Here is a 10,370-nt window from a genome sequence, read left to right as displayed (position 1 = left end):
CGGGGAGGTGGGGGGGATTTGAAGAAGCTGGCGCTGACAGTGAGCCCACTAGCGGGGCGGGGCGGGCGGGCTGCAGCAGCGGTTCTTCGTTGGGCTGTAGGGCACAGTCGCGAGATGCGCACGCCCCAGTGAGCGACTGGTTTGGCGCGGAGCTGCCTGTGTCTGCGCGCGTGTTTGTATCGTTGTGTTCCCGGAGACCAAACCCGGATCCGGCAGCCCGGCGCGAAAGTCGGACCGGGACAGAGAGAAGCAGCAGCAGCGGCATGGTGGGCGTCAGGGTGGCCCCGGCCGCCGACCTGGACCTGGAAGGTAAAGTCGCCGAACTGTCGCAGGGGCTTAGTTAGAACGTATTGTAAACAAAAACGAACTAAGTCGGGCCTCGAGGTGAAAGGTTGCGGATCAGTGTGAGAATTTTCAGGAAAAAGTACTTCTCGCGCCAAAGCGTTTCGGTCGGTTTCGGCGCGGAGGTCTCCAGTAGAGCCTGAGCACAGGGATGCCAGCGATGTGCGTGCCGCGGTTGGTGAAGTGAAGTCTATAGTACGGCACTGTCGAATCGCTCTGGGGGTGACGCGTGCCGGCAGCAAGAGCAGCCTATCTGCGTGGCAGTTACGCCCTTATTATATTGGCCGCTGTGTCCCTAACGTGTACTGGTTAGGTGCCCGACAGCGGTGGTTATATTTATGAAGCCTATAGGCTGGTCGGCTGGTCTGGAGCGCCTGTGGGGTAGGCCGGCCCGCAGGACGCCGGGGTGTGACGGGACTGCCCAGGCTTGTCCGGAGCGCCTGTGGGGTTGGCCGGCCCGCAGGACGCCGGGGTGTGACGGGACTGCCTTGGCTGGTCCGGAGCGCCTGTGGGGTAGGCCGGCCCGCAGGACGCCGGTGTGTGACGGGACTGCCTCGGCTGGTCCGGAGCGCCCACGGGGACGTGGTAGGCTGGTCCGGAGCATCGTCTAGCTGCATTTCGTACTCGCCATACCTAGTCGCCGATTCTTCGCCCCCTGCTCTCCTCCCTCTGTCTCTGACCACTCACCAAAACCTCTCCACCGCATCCCCACGGCCTCAGTGCCTCTACAATTTAGGCCAGTCTCTAATAAACACTTTTATCTTTCAGCTCACAGAAGACTGGTGCTGAAGGGAAAATCGACGACCACCATGGCTAGAAAGTGTGATATTTGTCACTGGACATGCGCATCAGCTCAAGAACATACCATGCATATGCGCAAGCACACCAGGGAAAAACCATTCGAGTGCACAGTGTGCGACAAGATGTTCTCTGAGTCTGGCGACCTGAGAACTCATTTGCGGACACACACTAGAGAGAAATCCTTCGAGTGCACGCTGTGTCATCAGATGCTTTCCAGTGCTGGCAATCTAACGAGACATTTGCGAACTCACACAGAAGAAAAACCATTCGAATGCACGGTGTGCCAAAAATTGTTCTCCCAGTCTGACAATTTGAAAAGACATTTGAAAAAACACACCGGACAAAAATCATTCGAGTGCACGGTGTGTCAAAAACTTTTCTCCCAGTCTGACAATCTGAAAACACACATGAAAAAACACACCGAAATGGAACAATTTGAGTGCACTGTGTGCCAAAAGAAGTTCTCTGAATCGGGAACTCTGAGGAGACATTTGCGAATACACACCGGAGAGAAACCGTCTGAGTGTGTCGTGTGCCACAAGACGTTCTCCCATAGTGATGGTCTTCGTATACATTTGCGAACACACACCGGAGAGAAAGCATTCGAGTGCGCAGTGTGCCACAAGATGTTCTCCCAGGCTAGCAATCTAAGGAGGCATTTGCGAACACACACCGGAGAGAAACCTTTCGAGTGCACCGTATGTAACAGGGTGTTTTCCCAGTCTGAGTCTCTGAAGTCACATTTGCCAACACACACCGGAGAGAAAGCATTCCAGTGCGCCGTTTGCTACAAGACGTTCTCCCACTCTAGCAGTCTTAGAAAACATTTGAGGACACACACCGGAGAGAAACCATTCGAGTGCACCGTATGCCACAGGATGTTCTCTCAGTCTGACAATATGAGGAGCCATATGCTAAAACATACCGAAGTAAAACGATTTGAGTGCACCGTGTGCCACAAGACGTTCTCCGAGTCTTCTAATTTGAGGAGACATTTGCGAACACACACCGGAGAGAAACCATTCGAGTGCACTGTGTGCCACAAGATGTTCTCCGACTCTGGCGTCATGAAGATACATTTGCGAACACACACCGAAGAGAAACCATTCGAGTGCACCGTGTGCCACAAGAGTTTCTCCGAGGCTGCATACCTTCGTGTACATTTGCGAATCCACACCGGAGAGAAACCATTCGAGTGCACTGTATGCCACAAGATGTTTTCCGAGTCTGGCGCACTTGGATTGCATTTGCGAACCCACTCCGAAGAGAAAACATTCGAGTGCACCGTATGCCACAAGAGTTTCTCCGAGGCTGCATACCTTCGTCTACATTTACAAACACACACCGGAGAGAAATCTCTTGAGTGCGTTGTGTGCCACAAGATGTTCATTGGATCTAGCAATCTTACGAAACATTTGCGAATCCACACCGGAGAGAAACCATTCAAGTGCACCGTTTGCCACAAGATGTTCACCGGGTCGGGAAATCTGAAAGAACATTTGCGGACACACTCCGAAGTGAAACCATTCGAGTGCACTGTGTGCCACAAGAAGTTCTCTCTATCAGGCACTCTGAGGAGACATATGCGAACACACTGAAGAGAACCATTCAAGCAATTTACACCGCCCGCCACAAGGGGTCCTCCAAATGACGAAACTAAAGCGCACTGGAGGAAAACCATTCCAGTGCTGCTTTTACATTGATGGCAAAATTGGTTCATTTCATTGAAAATGTGGCGTAATAGTTTGGAAAAGTCGATTGGATTTATGAAATATATTTTGATTGGTGTAACTTTACGTCCTGTTTGCCTGCACTGCACATGAAAAGTAATCGAATGTAGCGTGTCTCCACTGATTTGCCAATGCACTGAATTATTTAAAGAAACACGTGTGTGCAACGCTGTTATCTGTCCTGTGGGGAGTTGGGAGAGCTTTTGGCACTAAACACCAAACGCCGCACACCAGCTATGCGAAGCACAAGCCGGCTGCTGCTGCTCGGCATCACTTTGCTCAGATAATCTCGACCGCTGGTTTCGAAATAAGCGCAGCTTTGGAGGCGTGGGGCTCCCGGGTGAGCGGGTAAACGTGGGAGAGGGGGGGGGGGTGCAGCCTCATAGACACGGGCTCAGGACCCGCGACCTGGCGGCGTCGCGCGGGGGCTTAAAGCCGCAAACATGTACACGGCACCCGGCCCAGGGGTGGGAGGATGAGCTCCCGTTGGTCCCCGGATGGTGGCCGCCGTTAAAGGGCTCTCTCGAAGGACAGAGGCCGCCCTGGCTCTCCCGTAGACAGTATATGGCTGCTGCCAGGGCTCCCGTAGGAATATCAATTTGGACTCTACCGAGCGGTGGCTAGGTGGCTACCGTCAGGGCTCTGCCGTAGGGTAGGGTGGGGTGCTTACCGTCAGGGCTCTCGCGTATAGGGTGGCTGCATTCAGGGCTCCCATATCAATATCAATTTGGGCTCACGCGCGTGTGACATGGCGCCAGAGTGCCGTGAAGGACAACTGCACCTCAATAGTCCACTCTGTCGCGATCTGCTCTCCCCACCCCGCACTCCGCACTGCCCAGTGCACCGACAACGACCAGCGCGTCCTACGCACAAGGACTCTCTACTTGTCAACGCGTAGCTGGCTGCAACCTGTTGTAAGCAAATGGGGTGGCTTAGGGGTGGCTCGCACGAGCGTTGACATGCCAGCCAAATACCTGTTCAGGTTTGTCAGCTTTGCCGGTCACAACTTGGGTACGCAGCCTCCTGGAGCGAAAGGATTTGAGTTGGAGGATGCGTTGTGTCCCGCTGTGGTGGTGCCGGCGGACGCACATATGTCAGCGAACGTCTATAGTCGCTTTATCAAATTGTAAAACAGAGCCGTCTCTGAGCACAAACTAACGCTTGTTGTCCTCTCGCAGGCGAGGCCGCGGCCGTCGCCATGGGCGAGGTGCGGGTGCTGCGGCGGCGCTGGCTCATGCTGGCGCTCTTCTCGGTGACGTCCATGGCCAACGCGGCGCACTGGATCATGTACGCCATCATCGCCAACATCGCGACGCGCTACTACAACGTCTCGGACATGGCCATCAACTGGACGTCCATCGTGTTCATGGCGGCCTACGTGCCGCTCGTGTTCCCCGCGTCGTGGATCATCGAGAAGAAGGGCCTGCGCGTGGCGGTGCTGCTGGGCTGCTCGCTCATGTGCGCCGGCTCGTGGCTCAAGGTGGTGTCGGCCGCGCCCGACCGCTTCGACATCGCCTTCATCGGCCAGACCATCATCGGCGTGGCGCAGATGTTCACGCTCGGCGTGCCCGGCAGGCTGGCCGCCGTCTGGTTCGGCGCTAAGGAGGTCTCCTTCGCCTGCGCCGTCGGCGTCTTCGGCAACCAGGTGAGGCGTGAACGACTGCGTGCATGGTGGAGACTTTTTCAATTTTTATTGTCTGATTCTCAAGAAAGGCCAAAATATGTTAATCACTCTAACCCCTTAAAAATGAAAATAGAGACAGGCTTTTAGGGACTGTCTACAAATGTCGCCCTGTCCCGCCCGCCCCGCTCACCCGCACGCGTGACCTGTCCGCAGCTCGGCATCGCGCTCGGCTTCCTCATCCCGCCCGCCATGGTCGGCAACCACGAGGACCTGGAGCAGATCACGGCGGACCTCAAGGTGCTGTATTACGTGTTCGCGGCCGTGCCCACGGCCGTCCTGGTGCTGCTCGTCCTCTGTGAGTACCGCCCCCTCCCCCCTTTCGTGCTCTTGGTAAGTAGTACCGCGGCTCACTGCTCGCGCCCTGCTGACCTCCTCTGTCTCGTTGGCAGTCTTTGAGAAGCGGCCGCCGGTGCCGCCCAGCCTGGCGCAGGCCGCCCTGCTCAAGCAGCAGCAGCACCAAAGTAACGGCGCGACCAACGGCCACCAGACCAAGAGCCAGCCCAGCCAGGCCGAGGAGGGCGTGCCGGGGAAGGCCAAGTCCGCGCGCGGTGACTCCCACTACGCGCGCACCATCAAGCAGCTGCTCACCAACCCCAGCTACCTGCTCCTCATCCTGGGCTACGGCATGAACGTGGGCACCTTCTACGCCGTCAGCACACTGCTCAACCAGATTATCCTCGCAAAGTTTCCACTCGCTGAAAACCCGGTAAAATAAGGCGTTTTGAACTTTGAAATGAAGTAAACCAATAAGTTCTGTTAATTAAGACAAAACTACATTTTACTTGTCCTGACAGTCGGCTAATGAAGATGCAGGTCGTGTGGGTCTGACGATGGTATTGATGGGTGTCCTTGGATCCATAGCTGGTGGCCTAGTTCTCGATACTTGGCACAAATTCAAGTAAGTGAACATCACCGTCAACTCTCAACCCTATTTGGTCACCAAGCAAAAGGACTGATACCATTCTCTTTACAGAGAGACCACAATTGTAATATACATTCTAGCAGTGCTTGGTATGGTTGCATTTACGTTCAGTGTCAGCAGTTCAAATATGGTTTTGGTCTATGTGACTGCAGGATTTTTAGGGTAAGTACACTTACTTTTCTATTTTCACATTTGTTCGGTCCTGGTGATGTATGGATTTTTGTGGCTTGCAGATTCTTTACAACTGGTTATGTGCCTGTTGGGTATGAGTTTGGAGCTGAGCTTACTTACCCACATTCAGAAAGCACATCGGTAGGCCTTTTAAATGCAGCTGGAGAAAGCATAGGAATCGTCCTAGTTCTTGGTGCGGGGGAAGTCCTGCAGTTGTATGGAAGTGAAATAACAAATTATGGGTTCATTGGAACTCTGATCCTTGGATTATTTATCTCACTTTTCATTAAAAGTGAGTGTACCACTAAACTTTCAAATGTTTTGTAACATCCTTGATATTGTATGAATTAAAATTCACTTGTTTTTGCCTGCAGATGATTTGCGCAGGTTAGCAGCTTCAAAACAACAGCAAGACCTGCATAATGAGCAGACTGGAAAAGAGCACACAAGATTCTGACAACAAGCTCCTTCCCTGCACCACATCGACCAAAAGACGGCGTGATGTTGGGAAATTTGGGGAAAGTCATGTATAAACAACGGCTAGTGACTGAAATGGATTACCTATTTTATATTCTAAACCTGTGCAAAGCAAGTGCTGATATTGAATCTGAAGTTGTCAATTTTGATGGTGTAAAATGTTGTGAATTTGCCATTGGTTGTTTGTATTCCTGTTATCATAGTATTAAGTATAGTTATTAGTGTTAACTATATCATTGTTTTCTTCTAGAAATGTGAACCTTTCATTTTGTTTTATGTAAAGAAGTGCCAATTGAAATCACCTATAGAAATATTGAAACTTACACTTTTTTATGAATTACTCTTGCCATTTGAACAAGCTCAAGGTTTTTGTTGTATTTTTTCCTTTAGAATTTAAACTAGGAAAAAAAGGTTATTGGTTTGATTTTTAAGCTGTTGCTGTCAAACACTCTTTGGTTATAGCTACTGAACTAAAACTTCTTACAAAACATATCATAGAGGAGGAGATGAATTTCTAACTGTCTTCAAACTATACTAATCTAAAATTATGAAGCATAACTTAACATTTTATTCTAGCTGGTAGTTCTTTGATATACCTTAATTATTTTCCCCCGTAGCACTTTAATGTAGGGGAGGAAATTCATAATATCCTTCAAACTTTAGTTTTTGAAATGTTACATGAAATCAAACTCAGATAGGCAATAAACACTGCCTAATTGTGCCAATGATCTCATTTGGGCAAATGTGCGTAAATTGGATAGTACCTGAATGTAAAGCAATGTATTAATGTATCTGGACCAGAAAGCACAAGGGTTCATTCTAGGTCATAAGAAAATGTGTGATCCAATTGTGACTGTTGAGAATTTTTGTAATATCGTAGTTATTAAAAATAAATTTTAACAAATTATCTGTGGTAATATTTTAAATTTTGGTACCTTAATAAAACACATATGATGAATTGGCATCTCTTTTTAATAAAGCAGTCTTACAAGGTATAACAATTAAAATGAAGTCTAGACTATAATACAGGTACTTCTATTTCAGGTCTTTCAATCACTTCCTTAATGCTTTTCTAGAGCAAGAGTGAGAAGATCATTCATGCTACTGAGTAAAGTGCGGGGGTCTTCCACAAGACCAGCTCCAACCATAGCGTTAGAAAAGAGCTGAAACCGATTACAAAAAAATTAGATTTGCCTTCAGTGTTAAGTTTGTTTCCATTTTATATAAAAAGAATTTACCTGATTAGTGACAAGTTCTGCTAATTTAGTATTATCCTTGGAAAGAGTACTAAGTTTTTTAATGATTGGGTGCCTGCAAGAAACAATGTCAGAGCATATGTAAAAAAATAAATCAAAACTTCAGTGATTTTTTCGCAAAGAAGTTCTACTACAGTACTTACTTTGGATTTATTTCCAACTGAGGCTGAAGAATTGAGTAATGTGAGTCTTGAGGTATGCTATGAGCTTGAGTACGAATGAAATGACGAGCGGCTGCCATCTCTTCTACAGTTACAACACAAGGATGTGATTCCAGGCGATTCGTTACCTTCACACTTTGCACCTTTCCTTTAAGGGTGGTCTTAATCCAAGGAATTAAGTCATCCACCTCTGTTTGAGATAAACTGCCAGCCTCTAGAATGTAAAGTAAAAATAGGTATTAATATGAATTACAAAATACCTCTGCACCTAGTATATGGGCAGTAATCTTACCAAACTGAGATTCCTCAGGTTCTTTGCTTTGTCTCATTTCTTTTTCAACTGATACAATGTTTTTCATGTCAAACTGACGAAGTTGCATAAGTACAAGTTCATCATAGGGTTCATAACAGAAAAGAACTTCAACATCTTTTTTGCGAAGAGCCTCTAGGTAAGGTGAACTCTCAGCTAATTCCCGACTAAAGAGAAAAAGAGTGATAGAAGTATAATGTGACAAGTGAGTTAAAGACAAAAATTCTCAACTTGTGTTCTTGTTACCTAGGAGCAGCTAGATAATAAATGTCTTTCTGTCCTTCTTTCAAACGGCTGCAATATTCAGGTATACCAACAAGTTCACCTGGTTGACCACTGGAGGACTCAAATCTGAGTAATTTTGAAATTTCTTCCTGCAGCCAAAAAATTAATAAAATTAAGTGCAACATAGAAAATAAAAGTAACATTAACCCTTCATTAGCAGTTTAATAGAGAGACTGTACCTTCTCAATTTGTTCAGTGCTAGTTACAATACCCTCTTTTAAAAATAGACCATAATGCTTATAAAATTCATTGAAAGATTCCTTTTCTTTCTGAGAACGGTCATGAAGAAATCTTAAAACTCGGTTTGTAAGAACAGTGCGGAGTTTCCTGTGATAAAATTGACATTTAGAGACCATTTCAAAATAATGGGTGGTATTTGCATGGCGAAAGCACACATTATTCGAGTTTACCTGATGAGGGCAGAATTCTGAAGAAGCTCTCTGCTCAGATTAAGAGGGATATCTTCAGAGTCCACAACACCTGCAAAGAATCATGATTCAGAGCTAAGTGGTACAATTTTGAGATAAAATTTTTGTTTAAAAGTGAAGAATGTATATAAAATTACCTTTAACAAAACGTAGCCATTTGGGCAAGATGTTATCGGCTTTGCTCTTGATGAGGACTTTTCTTGTGTAGAGTGCAACTCCAACATCAGTGCTTTGGCTCATTTCAAATAAACCTGAAAAAAGATTATGAACGAAAACAAAAAATAACATTTCATTGCTTTGACATTTAGTTTTGAATCTAGTCTTGCAAAGTAAAGTTCATCTTACCTGGTTTGCTATCAGGAAAATAAAGCAAAGCTCGAATAGATATGGGGGCGTCTGTTTTATAATGCAACCAAAATCTTGGAAGATCAAGAGAGTTACTAATAAACCTATAAAATTCATTGTGTAAATTGTCTGAGACTTCTTTTGGATCCTTGAGCCAAAGAGGCTGAAATAAATATGTTAATGATATAAGACACCTGTGACAGGAGTAAAAGTTCAATGCTTCTCACTTAAAAGTTGTAGTACCTCAATGGTGTTAGCACGCTCTCCATTAAGAATGATGGGGCTTCCCACAAAGTTGCTGTACTTCTTTATAATTTCTATAGGATAAAAATTAGAACTGTAAGTGTGATGTATTTCTAGATAGGTGCATCATTCCAAAATAGAATATATATTTTTACTAACCTTTAACTTTATCTTCATCACTAAACTCCCTTGAGTCAGGTTTCAGAGAAATCACAATTTTGGTACCAGGTTCAACATTTTCAGCCTCTGTGATTTCATAAGTGCCAGACCTAATTTTCAAGATATGTTTAAGCAAGAGAATTATAAAAGTTTGATTGGTACAGGAAAAAATTGAAAATCCCATATTTACCCGTCAGATGCCCATTTATAGCCCGGAGTGCCTGTAGTGGCAGAGCGAGTGAAAACTTCAACAGAATCAGCAACCATGAATGAACTGTAAAATCCAACGCCAAACTGGCCAATGATAGAGGAGGCATCTGTTCCCTTCTCTTTCATCTGTTCCAAAAACGCCTGGAAAATTTTAAAAATATAACTTAATACCACGGCTCAAATGTTCAAAGTATTTACAAATTAGAAAAGTGTCAGGTCTAGAAAAGTGTCAGGTCTAGAAAAAGTCAAAACTCCAAAAAAATACCTTGGATCCTGATCTTGCAATTGTTCCCAGGTTTGAAACCAACTCATCACGAGTCATACCAATGCCCGTGTCCTAGAAGAACAATAGAAAAATATAGGTGAAATATTGAATAGTAATTCTTTTAGAAAGGGTGATGTGTAAAATACTGAGGATCCCCGACCTGAGTAGATTTAAAGATAAAAATAATTTGTTAAATGAATCATGATTGTGAGGGTAGCATTGTAGAGTGTAAATGGACAAATTTGTTGAATATTTCGCAGTGCTGCCCCCCTCCCCATCCCCTTGCCCCCTCTCCACATCGGTTCCTATCGCTCGGAGGGCATCAGAACATCGCAGGGAATTCAGATGAATTCCAGGTCTGCGGGTCTGACGGAGGGTAACCGGAGCCTCGTCACGGAGAGGAGCGGAAAGGAAGAGGGGGGAGGAAGGGGTCCGTAGCTAAGCCCGCCTGGGGCTGCTCCAGGGGAGCAGGCCGCGGAGCGGGGGGCCCGTGGGGGGGTCGGACCGGGTGGGGGTCATTCCACTATCGATTCCTGTCCGCACTGGCTCCGCGGTGCGCAGAGCCGTGCCCCCGCCCCCCG

General features: G+C 46.9%; 2 protein-coding genes across 6 annotated transcripts in view; one reads left to right on the top strand and one right to left on the bottom strand.

Moving 5' to 3' along the window:
• LOC113207495 (gastrula zinc finger protein XlCGF57.1) overlaps window positions 1-7,034 on the top strand; it is a 15,734-nt gene extending 8,700 nt beyond the window's left edge. For 3 of the 5 annotated variants that reach the window (XM_026424088.2, XM_052265566.1, XM_026424086.2), the window contains 7 exons: window positions 4,052-4,518; window positions 4,711-4,852; window positions 4,947-5,263; window positions 5,352-5,455; window positions 5,531-5,641; window positions 5,713-5,942; window positions 6,025-7,034. In XM_026424088.2, coding sequence (XP_026279873.2) covers window positions 4,072-4,518; window positions 4,711-4,852; window positions 4,947-5,263; window positions 5,352-5,455; window positions 5,531-5,641; window positions 5,713-5,942; window positions 6,025-6,107 — 1,434 coding nt within the window. In that variant the 5' untranslated portion in view covers window positions 4,052-4,071 and the 3' untranslated portion in view covers window positions 6,108-7,034. The other 2 variants (XM_052265567.1, XM_026424084.2) reach the window with 2 other exon arrangements.
• A 47-nt stretch (window positions 7,035-7,081) lies between these two features.
• Window positions 7,082-10,370, bottom strand: part of LOC113207497 (heat shock protein 75 kDa, mitochondrial) — a 31,757-nt gene continuing 28,468 nt past the window's right edge. Inside the window, exons 5-17 of the mRNA XM_052265564.1 lie at window positions 9,790-9,861; window positions 9,505-9,665; window positions 9,315-9,424; window positions 9,156-9,229; window positions 8,913-9,075; window positions 8,705-8,818; window positions 8,550-8,619; window positions 8,319-8,466; window positions 8,101-8,228; window positions 7,837-8,021; window positions 7,527-7,758; window positions 7,366-7,438; window positions 7,082-7,290 (exon numbers count right to left, since the gene is read on the bottom strand). Coding sequence (XP_052121524.1) covers window positions 7,189-7,290; window positions 7,366-7,438; window positions 7,527-7,758; window positions 7,837-8,021; window positions 8,101-8,228; window positions 8,319-8,466; window positions 8,550-8,619; window positions 8,705-8,818; window positions 8,913-9,075; window positions 9,156-9,229; window positions 9,315-9,424; window positions 9,505-9,665; window positions 9,790-9,861 — 1,632 coding nt within the window. The 3' untranslated portion in view covers window positions 7,082-7,188. The remainder of the gene's footprint in view (window positions 7,291-7,365; window positions 7,439-7,526; window positions 7,759-7,836; window positions 8,022-8,100; window positions 8,229-8,318; window positions 8,467-8,549; window positions 8,620-8,704; window positions 8,819-8,912; window positions 9,076-9,155; window positions 9,230-9,314; window positions 9,425-9,504; window positions 9,666-9,789; window positions 9,862-10,370) is intronic.

This window comes from Frankliniella occidentalis, unplaced genomic scaffold (assembly GCF_000697945.3).
Source record: "Frankliniella occidentalis isolate FOCC.00 unplaced genomic scaffold, Focc_3.1 Scaffold28, whole genome shotgun sequence".
Classification (NCBI taxonomy): domain Eukaryota; kingdom Metazoa; phylum Arthropoda; class Insecta; order Thysanoptera; family Thripidae; genus Frankliniella; species Frankliniella occidentalis.
The sequence above is the reverse complement of the archived record's forward strand: the minus strand, read 5'-3'. Positions and strand labels throughout refer to the sequence as shown.